The following is a 23,982-nucleotide window of genomic DNA, read 5'->3' on the forward strand; positions in this document are numbered from 1 at the left end:
TCTGCAAATTCTACTGCTGTCCTGGTTCTAGTCAGGGTTAATTTTTTCAGTAGCTGGGAGGAGACTGTGAGGTTACTCTGCACTACCTCACATCTTTGCTGGGGGCAGGAGAAAGGGACACTCTTCTGGGGACAAGGGTCAAGTAAAGATGGCAGAGGGAGCCATCCCATATTGTCTAATATTGGGAGGTTTTCTGTGTGAATTGCTTCTTTCTCTGTACCCTCTGTCATTAACATTGTTGCTGTTACTGTTCATTTTCTTATCTTCTTGTTGTTTCCAGTAAATCATTCTTATCTCAGCCTGTGATCTTTGCCTTTCTTGCCTCCAATAATTCTCTCCATCCCACCACAGCTGGGAAGGGGAGAATAGGGCAGAGAGAGGCAGCAGTGTGTGGTTTGGAGAGTCTTGGTGAGGGCACTGAGTTGGGCAGCAATATGCCTAAATCATGGCAACTAGTCAGCAGGATTCACTGTGTAGATGCCATTGGTTTTCAAACAAAAATTAACCAATTCCATTATCTCAGCATTCCTAGTTAGACTCCCATGCCCCATACAACTCACTTTTATCCTTCTATCAATTTCCTATCTGATTTATGACAATGGGCCAGTTTCCCAATTATTCCAAACAATAATTAGATTACCACATGGGATGCCATTATTCAAAGACATTAACGGAACCAATAAAGAAAAAACATAACCCTAAATATGGAATTTCAGCAATGTGTTCTGAAGGGGGATGGGATTATGCCTCTTGAGTTTTCAAATTGAAACCATTTTTAAGCAGAGATTTGTTCATAATATTCAAAGCTGTAAATCTGGATACCAGGGAAAGAAAAAAAAAATCCATGCTGGATTCACTTTTTTCCACCCAGACCTGTGATTATCTATATCATATTAGCATGCATTTTGAATTAAAAATATCACTTTGCTTACAAGTGAAGTCTAATTGTTGAAGTCTAGTTTGCTTACAGAGTAAGCTAATCAGAGGCAAATTAAGTCATTAAAAGTTGGCAAATGCTTAACCAGAGAATATAAAAGCCATTTAATTCACAGGTCATGAGAATTGGATTATTCAGTGAGCACAAAAAAACTATAACAAATTTAATTTCTTTGGAAATTATGAGAATAATTGTTAAGTATTTAGCAGCATTGTAGGAAATGTATTATTAGCAATACATTTCATTATAACATTCAAGTTTTGTTGTTTTGAATGTTTATAGAAAAGAAACAAAAGAAAACACCCTACCTACTCTTTGACTATAAAATAGACATAGAGTTGTATTTAGTTTGAATCTTTATAATTATTTTTAATTAAACTAATGAACTTTTCTGTAATTAAAGTTACCTGTAAAATTAGGAAACTGCAGTCTGTAAAATTAGGAAAAGCCTTCTGCTATTGAGAAACAGATTAAGTGAAATAGCTAACTTCATCTAACCCTGCTATAAAAACAAATAAATTCTCCATCTCAGTTGTACTAACATGCAACAAAAAACCCATTTTCAGTTAAATAAGTTGATTCCTGTAACTATAGAAAAACATCCTTGATTACTATTTTTTACTGATAAAACCCAGTTGAATGATCAACACTCATGCTATTTGTGCTTTGAATGCTCTATAAAGCAACTCAGTTGATTTCCATACTCAATGAAATATGATTAAACATATTTCTACTTTTTCTTCAAATTGCTTTTTGCTATTCTGACTATTTAGATCCTTGTATTCCATCCCACTGTTTCACACACTGTGATGTTACTCATTCAATACTGAGCCATGAGACAGCCATGAAACAATTTGTAGAAATCTTGACACTCATCTCAATGGATTATCATTAACAGAGGTGCCTCAGAAACAATCTATACATTTATCTTTGTGTAAGGGCTCAGGAACTCTCTTAAGCATTGCGAGCTGCAAAAGGCAACCACCAGTGTTTGAGAAGAATGGTTCCAGTAGGCTTTTCATCAAGAGCCCCCTAAAAATAAGGGCAATATACAGTTGTCAATCTTGTCAATAAATGGTGTTATATCACCTTCTTTAACCTTGCTGGAAACAGATCATCGACAATCTAAATGTTTTGCGTTTCAAGTGGCAAGAGGTCAACCAAAAAAAAGCAGGTCAAACAAGCTGATGAGAGTAAGACCAAGCAGATAGACAACAGCTTGCAATGAATACCAATATGTGGAAACACAAGAACATTGTGACTAGGTTTTAAATGACTATAGCCAAGAGGCTTGACTTTCTATTACATAGAGTTTACTCTGGGCACAGCTAGGATAGAAACCACAAAGGCTGCAGGAGTTCACTTGTATTCCAAGCTTTGTCAGACCATTCAGCAGTGTGAAACTGTCCCAAATGTTCCTCCCTCTCTTCATTCTAACCTTTGTACACTTCTCCATCCATGACATGGACCATGATGTTGCAAGAAAACTTTTTCTATTTGGCATCCTTGTGAAAGAATGAGAAGTTTGAATCAGACCACCTGTAATCAGAGAGGAATCACAGAAAACTTCTCCATCGGCTAGAAAAATAAAACTCCAGCCTTACCATTCTTCTAGCAAAAGAGCTTTCTTTTTCTTCTTTAAATACAAATAGAAAGGTGACATTTATCCAATTCACATAGTCCAAACTGCCTTTTCAGGGCAGCAAAAACTGAACTTCATTTCCCAGAAAACTTCCTAAGGTGAAACTGAAATTGTATTATGGGAAAAGTAGGCCAAATATGAGTTTTGATTTGGGGGACATGGTGCTATCATGAGGCACCTGACTATAATTCCATACCAAGACTTATCCAGCCAGGTATGAATTAATCTTTCAGTTTGTTTTAATCCAATTTGAAATTTGACTGTTTAGATTTCATTTGGGAAAAAAATTGTTTTCATTTAGAAGCTCTTATTTTTGACAAACCCTTGAGATTTTCTGTGTATGTTTTTGATTAAAATAATCTTGTTTTGTTTTAGCTACAAATACTTGTGGGGAAGAATGAATGTTTCTGACCTGCTCTACTTTTCTGCCTCTGAGAACACCATTGCCTCAACGCTAGGCCTGAAGTTCATAAGTGACAGAAGTAGGGGATGATTCCAGTACTGTTGCCTGCACAAATCTTCCAATATAAACAAAAGGAAGATTTCAGTTTTAAGTATAGCCGTTCTACAACCTTCATAAACATACATATATACCCAAAGAAATATGAAGAATCACTTCTCATAAAAAACCCCACCATGTCTTCCGATTCCAAGTGTAAAGTTGTGGATGAGGTAGTGCTTAAATGTGGCTTGCAAAAATTGAATTTAAGACATGGAGAACAGCTCTCAACATATGGCTAATTATACTTTCCGAAGTTTCACCAAACAAGAAGCTAAAAATAGGTCTATAGCTGATACCAAATAATTTCTTCCAGCAGAGTCATTCTTCATCTGGAGATAACGGTCCCAATAAAATGTTGACTGCTGCAACTCCACAGGTTTTGGCAAGAAAAGTAGTTTTGTGGAATTCAAAAATTCACTCAGCATGCAGCCAGCTGTCATTAAGGCTGTGATAAATCTGTTGGTTTTGGCCTGCATTTCTGGAGGCATTTAGGTATGGAAAAGAGATGAGCTGGTAACACAGAACTTCAGCTTTGTGACAGGAGACAAAAGCAAGGAGGGAGATGGAGAAGACAAAATGGACTAGAGAAATCTAATTAAGAGTGATGTAAAGCAGAGGAAAGTACCCCATATTGTGACTAAATATGACAGAATACATAATATGGCTGTCCTTTAACTTGTCTTTGCGTTTTTCCAGACTATTTCAAGGATCTGAAATTATTTTCCAATGTATTACAGGCAAGGAATGCTTTGACCTGAAGCATATGCTTTGAGACAATACAAAAGTGAGTATGTTATAATTAAAAAAATTCACTGATTTAAGAAAGTTTTTTTGTTTTGTTTGAGTCCACATTACAGGTTTTAAAACTGCTTTATGCTTTATTAGACCTTTAATATAATACCATTATAAGGTTTCAAAGACTGCTAACTCAAGAATTGACAAGCTAAAGCTTTTGTCAATGACTTCTCATCTCTTGGGGTTTTTTTTAGTATTTTTCTATTATTTTACATTTTCCAAGCTTGCATTTATCTTAATACATCCTTTCACCATGGAGATCCTGAAACCTTCACATCTCAAATAGGATGCTGTATGTTTAACTTTCATAATTTTTAAATAATTTTTGGTGTTACATAAAATATCTAGCAGAACATCCTCTTATGTGTCCAGGGCATCTGATTCCTGGAATTCACCCTCCTGGGATTTTGGGTCCCTAATCATGCTATATGGTATTAGATGTTGTTTTATCTTTTTTCCGTTTCTCACACTGCCACACCAGTCAATAGGCGGGGAGTGCACAAGATGGAACTGATGGAACACAGCTGGGACAGCTGACCCCAATGGACCAAAGCAAAATTCCACACCGTGTGGCATACTGTTTAGTTTAAAAAGGCTAGGGGGAACAAGAATGAAGCAGAACCATTTGGAGTGATGGTACTTGTCACTAAGTCACTATTAGGAATGAAGGAACCCTGCTTTCCTGGAGGTGGCTGTCAATAGGGAGTGAAGGAATTTCTTATTCTGCTTTACTTCACACAGGTTTTGCTTTACTCATTAAACTATCTTTCTAGCAACCTATGAGTTTTCTTACTTTTACTTTTCTGATTCTTTCCCCAGTCTCACCAGAGGGGAGCAAGCAAGTGGCTGTGGGGGTGCTTTTTTGCCAGCTGGGCTTAAACCATTACAGGAAATAAGTGGGGGTTTTGTTTTTAATGCAATACTCCTATATTTGCTGTTGGACTCAGCTACCACCCAACTATCAAGATCAACTCAAGACTCTGGAACTATTAAATCTGATTCATGAAGTTGCATGCCTCCACTTGAATTAGATAAGAAGTCCTGCCAAATTAGCAGAAATTAAAGATGCATATTGAGCAAATAATCACTCAGAGACAAAGAGAGGAGCAATCACATAACTTCCATGAGCCCTGTATAGATATATTTTTAACTGAGCTTGAGGTTAGAGTTGTAACAGCTTACAAAGTGTTTCTGAAAGTAGGAGACATTGAACCCAAGTGTAGATATTCAAATGGAACAATTTCTCAAACTGAGAAGATCAAACAGAGATAGTAACAGGAAATCTTACCAGATGTGTTAGAATATTTTTTTAAAATCTGGTGATGAAATTGTATAAGAACACACTCTATGATAAAAAGTATCTGACAGGGAAAGTCATGGAATAAAAGAAAATATCCTGTTCTAATGCAAATCCTGCAGCACTAAGAGCAAATAAACCATTCAGCCTTTCTCTGACCCAGAGAAATATTTGGGACAAATTCTGAATTTTCTTTTCAAACTTTGTCCTTCTCCAATGGCAAAAACATGTCAGCTGGCTTTATTAGGACAATGTGCAGAGACAAAGTAGTCTGCATTAGTAAACTGGCTCAACACTATGTCTGATGGAAATGCTTTATTTTGGAATACATGGTTGGCCAAATCCCATGTAATTTGATAGCCTCTCATTTTCAGAAAGTCCTTGGTAGCATCAGGGAGGAAAACATCCTATTGCAACACACACAGCCTCTCTGATGCACATGCATTTTTCCAGGTATGAAATACAGCAGCCCTCATCAGCATTAAAAATATATGGATGACAATATCTCAGGTAACTTACTGTAGAATATAACCTGCTGCAGCAAATTTCTGCCTTCTGCAGTGGTTTAAGATTTTACTGCCTCTCCTTTCTCCTCTTCCCTCTCCCTTTCCTCTATCTATCTTTGTCTGCTGACAAAGGTCACTGCCCCACAGCAGAGAATGTAGAAGGAAATGTCTGCCCATGTTCTGGCTGCTCTAGCTCCAGAAATTGGCACATCAGCACAAGCATACCAGCAATTTAGGCTGATGCACTATCATCAACTCAACTACAATATCTGAAATGCAAGCAAACACCCTCTTTGGCCAGCTGGGAAGAAAAGATTGGAGAAGGCAACTGCCAGCAAAGAGATGGGCCAGACCATTGGGAGGAAGGAAGCTGATGGGATTTAATAGAACTTCTCAGTCAGAGCTCCCAGGAAGGACAACAGGTTCAGAATTTGAAGCACCACCCTGACTTCCACAAATTCATAGCTGCAAACCATAGCCCAAGCTCAGCACATTACCAAACACACATGGAAATACACAGTTTTCCCAACATAATCTCCTTCTTTGGAATTTAAATATCCCAGATTCAAATGGATACATTTTACTATGATGTAGGATACTACACATTATTTAAAATATCTGACTGGGGCATGTTCCCTTCCTTGCCATACTCATACAATAACGGATTTTACTGACACATTTAACACTTTCAAATATCAAATTTACAGACAGAAAGCTTATGAGATAGCAGTCTCTGCTAGTCATTGCTACAGGATGACAATGTACTTGACTTCAGGAAGAATTTCTTCACTGAAAGGCTGTTCAGGCATTGGGATGGAATGTCCAGGGAGGTGGTGGAGTCACCACCCCTGGGGGCATTCAAGAAACAACTGAACATGGCACTTAGTGCTAAGGTCTAGTTGAAGAGATGGTGGTTGGTTAAATGTTGGACTCAATCATCCTGTGGTTCATTGAGCTACTCAATATACAGTCCTCTAAAGTCTCAACCCATTTCTTTGCATTTACTTCCTTATTAAGTCTCCTCTCCTTTTTCTTCATGCTCTTGTTAATTCTGGCCAGATTACTTTTGTCCCCTAACAAAATGATGACTTAGACTTTCTGATTGAAGGACATTCCTGTAGCTGTTTATTGTTTGGCCTGCATTTCCACAATACTTTTTTTTTTTTTTTTCCTCTCTAATAGTCTTTCATACATTTTGGCTGCTAAAGAACAACAACAACAACAAAAAAGCTTTGATAGGGTTAAACAGCAAAACTATAGAGAAATAGAATTTATTTTCCTGCTGACATCATTCTGGACCTCTATCTTGCTCTAAGAACAGACTGTCATAGGCTACATAGGCCTTAATTGTTGAAATGTTCCCAAAGGAACACTTCAACACTTTTTCTAAAAATCCAGATATTCAACACTGGGACATCTAGGAAAACCAATAAAAAAGTGCTAAGTACTCTGGACTGCAGCTCAGCATCTCCTTGAAATTGGAAATCAGAACCTGGATGCTTTCTGAATTTAAAAATCAATGCTTGGACCTTTGTTTTCATGTCCCAAGGTTGGCTGTGACTACTTATTTCTGACCAGGCATTTTTAGCCAAGCATGGATATACAGCAGCAGGCACACTCCAAGGGACTTCAGCAGAAGTACACATTATGTCTGGATACTCCATGGGGAGGGGATAGGCAGCTCAGCCAATAAAGTAGTACTTCTGTATGTGCTGTAGCAATGGCAGTTTGTTGCATTCAGGAAATAAAGTGAACAGGTTTTTTTTGAGGATTTATTTGGCTTTGTTTTTCCTGGATAGCTCTCCTGAATTTAGCTACCTAAATTTCACTTAAGCTATACCTTAGATGCCAGAGTGCTATTTTAGGTATTGTCCAAAGTGAAAAAATATTCTGTTACTCTATCTTCATATGCTAGAAAAGAAACAGAAATGATGCACATCTGGAAACTGTTGTTCTGTTGTTTATCACATCTATTTGTTTATGAATTAAATATTAAGCTGGTCCAAAAAGCATGACTGAAAACAATGCCAAATGGATAAGGAGCCATAATCTGTGAATTTAGTGCTCTGGATGCTCGTATGACTGAATGCAGCTTATCTCTTGATTATTTTTTTAGAAATTAATGTGAAGGGAAAGAGTAAAGAAAATAGTCAGAGAAATAGCTTTGTATACAACTCCTATCCTTTTCACATTTTCAAATATACAAAATTAAAAAGGATTAAAAGGGTTCTTAAAAGCACAAACAAGTAAAGTCAAAACCAAAGAATTTTACCCCCAAAGTTTTCTGGTAATAATACACCGATCTCAGTTAATATTTTAAATAGAAAGTGACTATATTCAAGTTCCAGATGAACATGTTTATTTTCTGTTACAATACTGCCTTCATGGCTTTGTAATTTCTATGGAACGATTTGATGTCCAGTTTAATTTTGTGACATTTCTTCTGGCCAGGGCTGTCCAACATAAAAGTAAATACAAAGTTCCAGAGCTCACTATATACTTCCATTTCAGAAACTTAAATTTTTTGCCTTTACCCAAGGAACTGAGCACATACTGCTGTGTAACTTCTGGTCAGATGAGACAGACTGATGTTAAGATTCTGACAGATATGACACAAAATTAAGAATAATAAAAAAAAAATACTATGCTGAACCTGATTAGATATGCTACCATATTTTTATGCCACGTAAATAAACATTTCAGGGTGATGTTAAGAAGTCAGAGTAAGAATGACTGTATGACACATTTTTTGATGTACATTTACTTGTAATATATGTACCAAACCTTTGAGAAGTGACTCCTTGAGTGTCAGACACATACTAGCAACTCAGTAAAATCTGAAATAGCTTCCTGTGAAGATACAGCATATATCCACTGTTGAGGATAAGCCTAAGTCTGCTTCTCGAATTGCTCAGCCGTTTAAAACGCAATCTGATTATATATAACCGATCTAATGATGTAATCAGCTCAGAACAGACATTTTTCCTCAGCCTTAAATGAAGTGCATGATAAAATCTTCATATTACAGTTATTTGCAGTTGATTGCATTCCTTCTGCAACATTCACAACCAGCTGTAGTGACACATGATTTAGGAACAAGTTTGATTAGAAAAAAGCAGCTATTGTCTTTTATTATGTGTATGTATGTCTATGCTACAAGTCTGCATGAATGCTGTCTAGATGCATAAATGAACCACGAGATACTATGAAAAACAAATTTCTATTTCTGTGCTCAGAAAGGAATATCACTCTTGAACAATACTACCCTGAATAAGCTGAGGTCTACTTCTCTGAAATTTGAAGGTTTGGTTTTTCACTGTTAAAATCTCTGGCCAGCCAATAAAGACATACATGACTTCGATGCAGGACTTGAGGGAATACTAAGTTTACTGATCACACTAAATTGGGATTAGCTGTTGACTCTCTTGAGAGCAGAGAGGCCCTACAGAGAGACCTTGACAAATTAGAGAGATGGGCAATCACCCACTAGATGAAGTTAAACAAGGGAAAGTGCTGGATTCTGCACCTGGAATGGGGCAAACCTGGTTGTCTGTATATAGTAGGGAATGAGAGGCTGAATAGCAGTGCTCCAGAAAGGGACTTGGTCTATGGTAACTTGAACATGAATCAGCAGTGCTCTGGCATCCAGGAGGGCTAAGCATGTCCTGGGAGCATCGAGCACAGCATTGGGAAAGGTTTAGGTTGGGTGTCAGGAAAAGGTTCTTCAGCCAGAGGGTGGTTGGGCACTGGAACAGGCTCCCCAGGTAAGTGGTCACAGCATCAAACCTCACAGATGTAAGAAATATTTAGACAATGCTCTCAGGCACATGGTGTCACTCCTGGGGTTGTCCTGGGCAGGGCCAGGAGCTGGACTCAATAATCCTGATTGGACCCTTCCAAGTCAGTATATTCTGTGATTCTATGATCAAGAAAAACTTGGTGTACAAAAGATTGTAGGATTTAACACACACCTCATAATATAGCATCAATTATCACCTAGCATTTTTTCTTTAAAAGAGCAAATTTCATAGACTGACATAAGAACATACCATAGCCTAATAAAACAGCAAAATGTAGTGTAGCAATCTAGCAATGACTATCTATTTTCAGTCAAAAGACAGCTTACAGGCAGAAAATCTGTTACTATTTTTCCAAGTTTATAATCATGGCTTTATTAAATCCAATGAGCCTGCTCAATTTGTTTTAGTTATTCTAGTGAAACCTTAAGTAAAAAATGTTTACTTGATTTCTTCCTGAGAATAACTTTCCCCCCTGAAAATAGTTCTGTTTGTAAAGAACAGAACATCATTTGTAATAATTAGAAAATGAAAATGTTTCCTACATACGTACATTCCAACTCAGAGCCAAAGAAAACATTAACATCTTGGGCCTGGGGTGACTGTTACACTAATAAGGTTCTTCTGTTTAAAGAATAGCACACCAGGGGAGCATAATAGAGCTGTTCAAATGAGTTCATTCAGTTTGGTATTTTCTGAATAAGTCATTTGACAAATCATGTTTTCTCATTCTGGGGACCCATTCAGCATATGCACTCTAACCCTAAGGCATTGCCTATTGTTTGAAAGTAAAAACAAACATATGCAACTCTGAAACAATGGACAATATTTAGCATTTCCATTAACATATGCATTGCCCCCTGAAGCCAAAAGACTTCTACTTTCTGAAATAAGTCTGCTGAGTGCTGCTGCAAAGACTGTATTACCAAAGATAGTATCCTCTTCTTATAAGGAGAAGCAGAATAAAGAAAAAAACTGCAACAAAGCTACTAGAACTGCCTGGTTCTATTGCTAGTCTCATTTCTACCAGATCTGATAAAAAATCCCACACTAGCAAAGCAATGAAGAAGATAGAGCAATGACGAAGATAGAGCAATGAAATGTGTCCTTCTCTCTCTTCTCTGAAAATGGCCAAAGCATGACCATGTTGCAGCAGCAGCAGAACAGGCAGCTCTGTCACAGCTGCCATAAACCTCGGTGTAGCTCTGATGGGAGAGAGCCTGCACCACCCACGTGCTGGACATCTCAGCCTCACAATAAGCCCCATTTTACTGTTCTCCTTAGGGTTAGGGTTGTGCTTAGGGATAAGGTAGAGAAAAATTAAAAGTCCAGAGATCAGAGACACCGCACAGGAAAAGGCATGCCAAGGGGAGCATGGCACTACCCCAAAATTTCTTCCTCCACACTTCACCTCATGAAAATACATATGTGCTGGGTATCTGTGTCTATGGAAATGCTCGTTTTTTCTGCCAAAATTAGGGTAAAGCTTGAAAAAAAACAAAATGCCTTTCATCATATCTCCTTTCCACAGCGTTGGTTACAATTTCTTCTGTGTTTTCATTATTTCAAGTCCTTTCAGGAAAGGAAATTCTTCCTTTCTGGAAAAGAAATGAAATCTTGCAATTTCAATGAGAATCAATTCAGCAAGCTCTGGTCCATTTCCCTGTGCTTCATGGCATCCCATGCCATTTGATTGTTTTCCCTTTGGTGAAGTTTTTTTTTTTCATCAAGCATGTTTTTTTTAAAAAAAATCTTCTTCTGTCTTATAGTTTGATTTAATGACCAGATTTTGTCATTAAAGAAATGTTAATTTCAGCAGGAAAAATTACAAACTCTCTGGAAAGGAGATATGATCAAATGAAATGCAACTGAAAAAAGAAAAAAAATTTGGAAATGGAGTGACTACAAGAAAATGGATTGGGATGAAATGAGGTACACTGAAAAGGACCAAAACTTGCTGAAGTAATTCTAAGTGAAATACCAAAATGAGGTAATGAAACCAAACAAAAAGACAGGAGAAGGAAAGGATGAAATGCCTAATGAAAAAAACCAAAACTCTTCACCAAAGGGAAAATGATCAAATGGTATAGGATACTATGAAGTGCAAGGAAATAGATCAAAGCTAGCCAAATTGATCCTCATTGAAATTGCAAGATTTCATTTCCTTTTCTGAAAGGAAATTGAAATCTTGAAAACAGAAAAGAAAGTGTTACAAACACTCTGGAAAGGAGATACAATCAAATAAAATGCAATTGAAAAAAAAGAAGAAAATTTGGAAATGGAGTGACTACAAGAAAATGGATAGAGACGAAATGAAGTGCAGTGAAAAGGACTAAAATATGCCAAAATTAACCATACTGAAATCCCAAAATCAGGAAACAAACCCAAACAAAATACAGGAGGTGATATTGATGAAATGACATACCTAATTTAAAAAAAAATAAAAAAATCTTTGCCAAAGGGAAGACAATCAAATGGCAAGGGATGCATGAAGTGCAGTGAAAAAGAGAAAAACTTGCCTAAACTAACCTTACTAAAATCCCAAAATCAGGGAATGATGTCAAACGAAAGGACCATGAAGAAATTGATTTCTTTTCCTGAAAGAAAATGTTCCTGATGAAGGGAAAGGAAATTAAATCTTGCATTTTTAATGAGCAATTAATAGCAAGGTTTTATTCATTTCCCTGTACTTCATGGCATCCCAAGCTTTTTTATTGCTTTACATTTGGTGAATTGTTTTTTCCCATTAGGCGTTTTCATTTCATCCTTCTCTTCTGTCTTTTCCTTTGACTTCGTTTCCTAATTTTGGGTTTTCAGTATGGTTAATTTTGGCAAGTTTTGGTCCTTTTCACTGCACTTAATTTCATCCCTATCCTTTTTCTTGTAGTCACTCCATTTCCAAATTTTCTTTTTTTTCTTTGCATTTTATTGGATCATATCTCCAGCATGTTTGCAATACTTTCTTTTCTATTTTCAAGATTTCATTTCCTTTCCTGAAATGAAGAATTCTTGTGATTTCAATGAGGATCAATTCGGCAGGGTTTGGTCTATTTCTCTGCCCCTTATGTCACCCCCATGCCATTTTATTGCTTTCTCTTTGTTTTACATTTTTTTTTCCATTTCTTTTCCTGAATTTTGTCTCCTGTTTCTTCTTTTGACTTTGTTCCCTTAGGTTTTAGTGGGTATCATTTTGGTAGGTTTCAGAGCATTGTATTAAGAAAAAGGAAGACCCCATTTCCCAAAGAGTGCTCCCTCAACACCTTTCTTCTTGGCACAATTTATGTCCTGGGCACCTAGGCAAGAAGCTGCTTTTGCTCATCCACTTAGGGTTAGGCTTATGCTTAAGAGTTAGTGTTGAGAAAACCACAGAGCCTTCAAGTTCGTGGACACTGCAACTAGAAAAGGCAAGTCAACCCCAACATTGCTCCCTTCACACCTTGGCACCACCCACAGAATGGGAATTCACCTTGAAAAATTCTGATTTTTCTGCTCCGCTGTGGCTTGAAAAAGCCACAAAAATCAGAGCTCCAGGGACACTGCAACTACAATAGGCATGCCAGAAGGAGCATGGCACTGCCCCAACATTGCTCCCTCACATCTTTCTTTTTGGTACCTCCCTCATGTTTTGATCCTCAGCCTTGGAAAATGCTGATTTTTCCTGCTCTGCCAAGGGTTTGGACCTATAACATGTACAATGCCTGCCATAGTATAACAAAGACAGACTTTCTCTACTGTTTTCAGAAAGGGATAATTACACTTTACAAGCTTTTTAATAGAATTTATGGTTTTGTCTTGTTTCCCTCTGTATTTGCACATCTTAGTATTAGCCTTCTGGAGATTCTTCATTCAGCTGAAAGTATTATTATTTGATAAATTACCTAGTCATAGGTCGTTTAGCTTATACTCACCAAACATAACTACTTCAAGGCAATTTAAGCCTTGCTCACATGGCAGAGACTTTTGAGATTCCCCCAAAAAATTTCATGTGAATCAAAATATGATCTGTTGATTACAAACAAAGTAGTTAATTGATTACTCTCACTATGAACACTGTGAAGAAGTAAACAAACAAAAAAAATCATTAACATGAACCTTTCACTGAAGTGCTAGCAAGAAAGAAAAATACATTCCCATCACTCTGCTTTATATTATGATCCAACTCTCTGCTCAAAGGACAAGAAAATAGGTTGTGGAAATATGCATCACAGCATTGAGTCTGGCCCAAGAGGATAGTAAACAGCTACCATGCAGTAATTACCTGCCAGACCTGTGTGAAAGTCATGACACCTGCCTTAAAGCACCTTGAGAGAGACCTTCCAGAAGACACCGTGAAAGACCACACCATTTTAGATTATGCTCTACAGATCCCTGGTTAACTAGGCCATAGAAAGCATGCCTGAAGTGCTAGAAAAAGAACCTGAACAGAATCAGGTTAAAGTAAGGTATATTTCATCATGGAAAGAAGAAAATATATTAAAACTGAAGGATTTGTAACCAAACAGAAAAATAAGATGTAGCATCGTGCAAAGCAAAGTAAATTGTATTTCTAACAAAGAAGAAATGGCAGATGATGACAAAGTAGCCATGAAAATAATATCTTTAGAAACTCAGCTGTTTTTCTGTGTTTTCAATTCCTTGCTTCCAAAAATCAAAATGTAACATTTTAAAAAATAGACTCAAAAACTGCTGTCATAATGGCATGATGCTTAGATATTTATCCAAAACAAACACACATAGGAACTTTATTTTTTCAGCATTAAGTTGCCAAACAATTGGGCCAAGAAATTAAGGAGAAAGAATCTGAAGATTGTGTCAGCCATGCTGAATGGCTTCAGCTTTAACAGCTACTGCTATTTTTGGTGGACACATAAACATGCCTCATTTATTACAAAAGTACTTTGAAACTGACCTGCAGATCAGAAACAGACTGGGGCTTCTAGGCACTGGGCCACGTTGAATAACATCCCAGCTGGGAAATTACATCTGGGGGACTGTTTGTCCCCATGGCCTGTTTTCTCTTCTATTTTTCTCACAGATGGCTGCAGGTTTTGCAGACCTACTATGTTTTGCTATGTTAGGCATAAGCAACATCTCTCAGGAATAAACAATGTGGTTAACACACCTGAGAAGCATAGTTCCACACCTGAGATGAAGTATGGAAGAAATAATGTTTGTTTTCTGTTTTCTGATACAGCTTGTGTCCTGATACCAAGACTGACTCTGTTAAGTGACAGAGGACATCTGCAACACACAGGCAGCATTCCAGGAGAAAAGAAATCAGTGGAAACTATGTGTATTGAGGCTTTAATTTTCTATATATCTCAGTGCAGGACAGAAGTGGTGAAGCAGCAGGCAGGCTTTTTTGCTCTGAGAGCTTGAAGTCTACATTGATGTATTCTTGTCAAATCTCCTATTTCTCATGATAAACTACAGTTTCAGTCAGCTAGGGATGTTGGACACACAAATCACGGTACACGCAGCAAGCATACAGCCTGACACAGAACAGGCTTTGGAGAAGGCACACACAGCACATCCGATAGAGAATGTGCTGGATGAGCTGCACATCATGTTGTCCACTGAGTGCACATTTGCACTGGGTGGGATAGGGCTCAGAGCAACCTGTTCAAGTGGAAGGTGACCCTGCCCATGGCAAGAGGGATGGAACTGGATGAGCTCTAAGGTCTTTTCCAACCTAAACCATTCAATGATTTCATGAATCTATAGCTAATGCTTGTTGCCCTTGATCAACTAAAACAGTAATAAAGATAAACGTGGAAATCTTTTCAGAATCTTCTTTTCAATCCATATACAAGTAGAACTCAAACTGACCTCAGCTAGAGTTTTTCCTTAGTGAGGATTTCAAGATTTCAAGTTCCAGGGATTTTAAAGGTCTCTGCTGAGAATACAAACTACCTGAAGAATGAAATGCTGTGGAATGACATTATTGAGTTATCTGCTCATTAAATCTGCATACAGAATTAATTCATTTATGAGTTGCTTGGGTCTCATTTGAACCATATTTTTTGTGGAATGTAACCTTTCTTCTTGAAGTTTCTAAATCCCTTTTTAAACCAAATCTTGCCATTCTTCTTCTACACTAGTCATTTCCAGTAAAATTTGCTGAGCACATGTAAGTTTTCGTAAGTACTTGATAGTTTCTGGAATTACACTAGAACAGTGAATTAAATCAGCAACTAGGAAGTCACAATGTTTATTTTCAAAAAAGAATAAGTATTTCAGAATATTACACTAAAGAATGGAATGCATTTCAAAGCACAGTAATTTCTCTCTTATTGTAGCCTCACTTCATTCATGGCTGAAACAATGTCCAGTTAAGCTAATGTCTGTAACTCGGAACATTTAGATTACTGTAAAGAAATAGATAATACTACCAATAATTTTGAGCTTCAAGAAAGCAGTGCATAGATTTTGATGGGTTTTCTTTTCATATAGCAAATCATCACAGCTCTTTCATTTAATCTAGGTTCCATGTAAAGCATGGAACTTTTCTTTAAGAGAGAAAATCCATCCTTCCAAAGTACAGATACTTCTTCAGCAAATGTTTTAAACATGCTATTTGCTCATGCATGACATCCCTCAATTCTTTCAGCTCATATAATCATGCCTTAAAATATGTGTAGCATTCCTAATATCAGCCTTGGGATTCTAGTTCTTAACTAGCTGATCCTTATTTTTCCAAGTAACTTATTGCCTTCATGCGAAGCTACAACAACGTAGATGTACACCACAGGCAATAGAGTGCTCTCAGACCATCTCTGCATAAAAAAAACTTCGACTTACCTGCAAAAATGCTGCTATCTGTTCCCTTCATAAAGTTGTCTAGGTGTAAAGAAAATCCTTGCATGAAACATTCTTTGGAATTTAATGTAGGTCTGCTTGGCTCATCCACATTGGGAAGAAGTGTGACAGTAACAAGATTGATTTTTTTATGTACACATACATAGAATCTTGCACAAAGAGAAGAAGGTGAATAAAAATTCAGGGTTTATATTAATTAGGGTTTGGAGTAGGTTTAATATGTACTGTGCATTCACAGAGATAGCAGTGGGACATACAGGTTAGTGAATCAGAATAAATAGTATCTTTGAGCACTGACATATCTTGCCCTAGCTCTCGTCCATCCTCACCATTTCAGTTTAGCATGCCATTAACTGTGATACATATGAACATTACTTGAATAATTTGCAAGCAAATTAAATGAGGGCTCTTCAATAACCTTGGTTTGCAATACTAGAACCTGCCGTCACTTAAGACTATAATTTGCTTTGGTATTCTATGATCTTGTGCACAAAAATCAAAGCCTGAAATGAGGCAGAGCAGTGCAACAGCTCAGCATTCCTGTGGGTATAGATGCACCATCAACATCATGTGCACATAATCCACCCACCTACCCTTTTTCATTCCGAGAGTGCCTGTTTCCTCACACAGTTATTACTCCCACATGAGTTTGCCCTTCCTCTCCCAGCTTCAATCAGATCATAACGTTAGCTGATTTCTGGACAGACTAAAAACAACAGCTGCTTCCCTCTAGGCATTAAATACCATTTAGTATGCTTTTTTTCCCTCTAGGAAAAAACTACATCTAACAGGGGTAAAAATAACCCCAAATAGTCAGACATTTATAGGAGTGAACTGGAAATCTTTACTACTCTTAAATGCTTCTAACGCACAGCTCATTCTTGCATATAGGAAATTTTTTTTAGTGGTGAAATTCTGAATGAATATGTCAGTTTAATTTACACTGAAAATAGAAGTTGTAATTCCCTCAACACACTCTTTGATTAATGCAGTAGCAGTTGGGTCCTTTTTGGTTATTTAATGCTTTACAGTTTGTTCAGATGTAGAATAATCCTTACTGTCAGAGTATTTTGACATGGAATGTTTGCAATAATAGTGTAAAACCACCTTGTTGATAACAGCATCCTAGAAAAAAAACCCTCCTGCTAGCCCTGATAAGGGGATGAATTTTTATTTCAGAGGTTTTGTCTTTGCTTCTCAACATACAGCTCTATTTTAATTGTCAATAAATTAAACTAATTTTCTCCGACTTCAGCCTTTTCACTTATTAGTTGGTAAGTCATGTTCTCCTCTTTATCTCAACCCACAACCTTTTTCTTCCTACTTTTCCCCCCAGTTCTTTTGAGAAAGGGATGTGAGAGAGCTGCTAGATAGTCAGCTGAGCTTGACTCACCACACTGTGCTAGGCACAATCACTCAAATTTTTGCAATAGGAAATTTTCTTCACTATGAAATAAAATCTTAGGCTTCAAATTTCCTTCACTGTCTTCTTCAGTAATACCAAAAGGATCTACAGTTCTTGTTAGAGACCCTAACTCTCTGAAAATTATACAATACAAAACACATGCAGTCACACAGCACTTTTTTCCCAAGAAAAAAAACCTCTTTTTTTTTTAACTAGCAAAATATACACTTTGAAAGTTCTTAATGTTGGACTAGAAAGGCAAAAATGTACTTTGTGTCTGTGCTGGCCCACTTTCCACTTCTCCTACGCTGGTTACAGAGTTCTCATTATTTCCTGGCCTCTCAGTTATTTTTTTCCAGTTTCACTCATGTTGGTTTTTTGTATTCGTCTTTTAAAGCCCAGTCCTTGGGTACATTCTCCAGTCATATGTAAACAATTCTGAATAGTTCACTCAAACAAATCCAGACATCTCTACATGTTCAAAATCTATACCATTTCACTGCTCTTTTATGGTTTATTTATGCAATATTGACTTGCAAAAAGAATTGCCCTTCAATGCTTGCACCAAAGCCCTCTGCTCCTTTATTTGTGCCTATACAGAGTTTAGTGTGATAATGCAGGAAACTGCATCACTAAAATGACCCTAACTTAAAAACACTTCCCTCTTTTTCTTCTTCTTTTTTTTTTCCCCAAGTATCAGAAAAAGACAATTTTCATCCTCAAAAAATTCATCCTCTTACTTCTAGGAGGTCATTGTGAAAAGTAAACATAATGACAAATCTAAGAAATTTCTCATTAAAAAAAATAAAAATCTCGCTACTGCTATTAAACATAAAAGGAGACAGAATCCAGGACTAAGTGGTACAGTAGCAAAGAGGCATGCTGGTCACAATACCTCATTTCTGATATTATAGGTATTCCACACTTGAAATCCATCTTACATCTAGACATGATTTTCCTTAATCTTTTTGTGCAAGCAGTAACATCTACAAAGGCTTACCAAGAAAATCCTACTGCAAATTTATTTTTACAGCCCTAATTTCCTGATGTTTTTGAAATGCTAGTGTAATTGAGAAGGGGTTGGAGTGTTGTGCATACTTTTCACTGCAAAACACTAATACTTCCAAAGTCAGAATGAAAGGGTATTTATGACATAAAAGTTACAGCCAGATGCTGCTGTCAGTATCTCAAAATATAATCAGACTGCATGAAATGGATTATTATGGCCTCTGTGGTACATAGTTTTATACTATTAAGAGTAACTTAGAAATAATGGAAACTGATATTGATGGAATCTGTTCTTGATTGTGCACAACAAGGCAGCCAGGAATGCTTAAAGAAACCAAAACAACAATAAAAGTAAATTAAAGATCCAGTTGCAGGCCACAGATGACTCTTATTTCTCATACCACAATTCAAGTAAAAATTTGGCAGGTTAGTAAACTTACTTAGCATCTTTAATGATCTTCTGAGTATGACTGCTATGATGAAACAGACTTAACTGAAAAAAAAATGCTCCAGGATGTTAAACTGTATAAGGTAGTGTAATTGAATTGACTAAGCTGAGCTGGGTACAAAATTTTAATACTTCTTACGAGGTGCTTATAGGTAGATACATTAACTAATATGTTCTAAACAAAGCTGGACAGGAGTAAAGGACAGATGAATAAAATGTAATATTTGTATTCACCAGAGTGCTAATTTTCATGTGCTGCAGAGTGTTACACAGAAAGAATTGAAGAAAGGATTTACAGTATGATCACTTTTAAGCCTCAGACATCAGTGTTTAAAACCATCCACAAAGTAGTTACATCTGCATAATCTGCATCGATCAGGATGCAGATAGCTATAAATGGATACATGGATATATAACATGGATAGAGTTTCTTGCTTATACAGTAGAACTAGAGTAAAAACTCAATGAAAATACTATTTTCACACTTTACTACCAAAATAAAAAAAAAAAAAAAAGAGTATGGAAACGAATTTTTAATTTGAAAACACTTTACTTGTACCTATTTATATACCAAAACAAGACCAAAATGTGCTTTGTGCTATTTTTCTTCGAACTTTGGGGACATTTCTAGCTTGATTCTCAAAGGAAATTTTCAACATTCATGTGGTCCACAACCTATTACAATTTCCTACAGGAGGCATGCAAGCATTGTCAAGTTCAGTGCAACACTACTGATTTGTTACACAGCTGCTTGCTTTATTCAAGGGATCAGTTTGGTTTTCAGTTTACATATGCTGTTGTTGTATCACTCATGTTTCCCAGATATACTTCATTGTTTCAATCTTAACACTGAAGAACTTAACTGAAAGCAAGTTTTAAACAGATGTTTTTAACTGCAACTAAATCCACACTCTACTGCACTATAGCTATCAGAAGTTTTGCCTAACTTACTGAGGAAAAACCCACAGCAATTCAGTCCAAACCAAGGGTTTCTTCTAGATTTTGCAGCAATCCACGGAAACAGTCTTGAGAGATGATGTCTACATTGCATTGTTATGTTATTTCTGAGAGACTGAAATTTCAAGGGACTTAAAAGATCACACAAGCCTTGTCTTAGCATGACACTGCAAGTGGTACCTTCAGGACTGGCTTGTGTCCCACTGTATCTTTTACTGTCTTCCATACTGTCCAAACATTTGTTCTTTCCCAAGTAGAAGTGCATTTGGGGTGGCTGCTAGGCTCCTGTCTTCAAGCAGCACAGTTGCAAACCCAGGTACTGAGAAAGACGTGCTTGTGTGTCGCTGCTCATTGCTGGTGTTCAGTGTTCCTGCTCTAAAATTCATTTCAACTTCCATAAGAGAAAGAAGGTTGACAGGGCTGACTTTTGGCTACACCTTATTTAGGCTAAGGAATTTCTTGAGTATAACATAGTTGAGCAAATCTAAGAGAGAGAAGGAATGCAGAACAACATGGACTTCAAGATGGCAGCAGAGGAAATGAGTCCTCCACAGCATGTTCAACTTGCTTCTCCAAGTTTGCCACAGTAAAAAGCTTACTTGGCAGGAGTTAAGTGAGTTATATGGATACTACAGAGACCCATAGCTGCAAGGTAGATATTGAAATTCTTCTTGCATGGGTCAATCTATGAATATCCATGCACAGGTTCTGTACTGGCATTTATGTCGTGGCCAGCTTGACAGAGGAAAATTAACCTACTGAAGGAATTCCAGTGTTAGGTCTTACAGAAATAACCAAGTGTTCAGAAAACTTCTGCAGCAGGGCTCAGCACCTGGTGTCTCTGCTTCTGGATCTATTCCAAAAACCAGTTGTGCTGTGGTTTGAAAACACATTGCCAACATGGCTGAGGCTTTCTGCATACCTGGCATAATTTAAATATACTGCATAATATCTCTGAGGGACTTGTGGTGTACCCAAAGGTGATTGGGAGGGGAATCTGGCAGTAGTTATCATTCATGACCGCAGAGAATATAATCATGGCTATGGTGTAAGTACAGAGCACTTGGCAGCTGTGTTGTGAGATATTGGTCCTTTCCCAGAAGTCAACTGCTGTTCTAAGACATGAAGTGATGATAATGACTTCATTGTCCACATCTATTTTGGTGCCACCCAAAAGAAGGAGGAGGTAGAAAATAAGAGCAAGATCTACATCACTTGCCCTGGATGCCAGATTACCTTTCAATCTAGTCTCTCACAGTCTGTATCTGAAAGGCTGAAGAGACATGGCTCACCTCAATGTGTGCAAAATGGAGGACAAGGACCTGATCTCAAAGAACTTCAGGGACAGAAAAAACTGTTTAACATCTGACAGAAATCCTGGATAGTCTCTGGGTTTGGAATCAAGAGAACTCCAGAATCAACTAGGAACATATCAAAGACTTCTAGGAGGATCATATAAGACTTGCCTTGTGGTTGAATATATCTGTGGGTGATTTTTGACATTGAACAATCTGAAACTGGACACCAAACATATGCTGTTGGGGCCTTAAAGGAAAAAATGATGAAACTCCCCACCAAACTGAGGCACTCCTCAAAATTGCTTTAATTAATCTGTACAAATTGTAGAGTGGTAATCTTTTATCAGAAGTCATATATATTTATGGATAAATACAATCCTTAATCCATAGATATGAAATTTTCAAATTATGGTTTTGGATCCTTTTATTCCAAAATAAAATTTAAAACTCCCATGCTAATACTTTAACTTCTCTTTTTGATAAATTTCAGACATCCTGTCAAATAAAGAAGGGAGCTAGATTTCACATTATAGTATTTGAAATAATCAAAATTTGTATATAAAATTATTACTGCTATCATCAGCTTACTGTTCATCTTATTGGAAGTCTTAGCTATGTATTGACATTTTTCTTCAAAAAACTAGAATCTCCTCCCATATATTTGAATTCTGTGATTTCATCAGCTAAAAGGTAAAATGAAGTTAAAATATACTCACTTATTTTATTTCTCATTTCATTTAATTTCTCTCCAAGGCATTTAGCTTCATCAAATCTGTCAATGCAAGCATAATGATACAGAATTATTCTAAAGAACAACTAGTTACAGAAGTTTACCACAATAAAATACAGAATTACTCAATACTACTTTTTTTTGTAAGTAGAACTAATTGGAAACAATTTTCCATTAGGAGAGATTGTCTGGTCTAAGAGAAACCATCTAGAGGAGTCTATCTAGACAAAGTAACTGAAGAAATCCACAAATTGTACTTCTGTCTAACTCAAAAAACGTCAAAACAGAGTAAACAAATATGGCCTCTCCCTACACAGGTGGGATGCGAAAAATTCCCCCTTCTCAATTAGTCCATTTCTTCATAAGACTGGAACAAATTAGAATTTCAAATGCCTAAGCTGGTAACTACTCACAAACATTTGCTTTCAAGGCTGAATTCCAAAAGGCTAAATGGCTGAAGCTGGGGGGTTCCTGAGCACTTACTCTTTCTTACATAAAAAGGTGGAAGCCATTGAAGCTTCTGTTAGACTTTAGAAAAGCTTTTTCTACTGGGGTTGACTTAGAGCCCTGAGCAGGCTTTAAGGATTGCATCAATATCAAAGGGAAGAAGCTCTGAAGTACCTCTCTCCTTCTTTCCCTCAGGTCCCATAGTAAGTCCATCAATTACTTATTACTTATAAAATCTGAGACAAATCTCCTGTTGGCTATTGACTCTGATTCATGTTCACAGAGAGATTTATCTGGAAAAGTTGAAGTCAGCTATTTATCCAGCCTTTATTCCTAGTTTACTGCCAGTAGTTGAATAGGTCGAGCATCTGTTTTTCAAACACCATAGTTTATAAACCAGCACAATAACAAAAACTGAAATTTGGCATTAATGTATGACATTTCAACAGATTCCATGTGTGACTATAAATCCTAGTAAAACAAATTTAGTCAGGTAAATACATAAGACTTGATTCTAATATTAAATGGGGAAAAATTATTTCCAATAGTTTTTTAATAAAAAAAAGGTGTCATTATCTAGCTTTAAGGTGATATTGCTATGAATAGTGATGAGCGAACAATTATATTGTTAGCTGAAAAAACTTCATGTATATCTTACATGGAAACCACTCAACAGAAAGGCTGAAATTGCCAAATCATGGCTTCTATTACCTACAAGATAAATACTCCATATGAAACCCCAGAGTGAATTTAGCCACTAATTTTAGTGGAAAAAGCATTTTGGCAAAGATTTCAGTCTTTGAATACAAATGCCAGTAATTAAAGTATAAACATCTTGGAAAAGAAATCTCTAACTCATTATGTAAACCAAGACAAACTCAGAGGCTGTCTAATGAGAGAGACATTCAGTGAATTAAATGAATATTCACTTGTTTTTAATTATTAGAAATTACAACAACAAGTGACCCAAATGGAACTCATCCTTTCCATGAAATTACCCATAGGTACTGAAAAAACAAGTTCACTGTTAACCAGCTAAAAAACAGAAAGCAAGGAAAGAAGAAAATGGAAAAAAAATGGAGAACAACAAAAAGGATACTAGATCTACATCACATCTGTAAGCTCAGTAGAATTTTACTGCTGGAAATATTGACTAAGATGAGATTTAAAAGCTTTGTGCACTATGCAATATTATGTTGGAGTGGCACAACTGGAAAGATTGCTTGGTAGCATATTTCATCAGAGAATGGGATGCGTTTTTCTCCTCCTCAGAGGAACAATCTTAAGAGAACATGATCGCATTAAGAAATAGGATATTATTAAGTTCTCTGGAAGTCAAGTATAGAAAGTCCACATTGCAGAAATCTGATACTATCTGGGTATAAACACAGGAT

At 36.8% G+C, this 23,982-nt stretch overlaps 1 protein-coding gene across 1 annotated transcript in view; it reads right to left on the bottom strand.

The window, feature by feature from the left end:
- Positions 1-23,982, bottom strand: part of KIF6 (kinesin family member 6) — a 154,490-nt gene that overhangs the window by 29,879 nt on the left and 100,629 nt on the right. Inside the window, exon 16 of the mRNA XM_083858420.1 lies at positions 22,128-22,183. Within this exon, the coding sequence (XP_083714546.1) occupies positions 22,128-22,183 (56 nt within the window). The remainder of the gene's footprint in view (positions 1-22,127; positions 22,184-23,982) is intronic.

This window comes from Zosterops lateralis (assembly GCF_965231275.1).
Source record: "Zosterops lateralis genome assembly, chromosome: 3".
NCBI lineage: Eukaryota > Metazoa > Chordata > Aves > Passeriformes > Zosteropidae > Zosterops > Zosterops lateralis.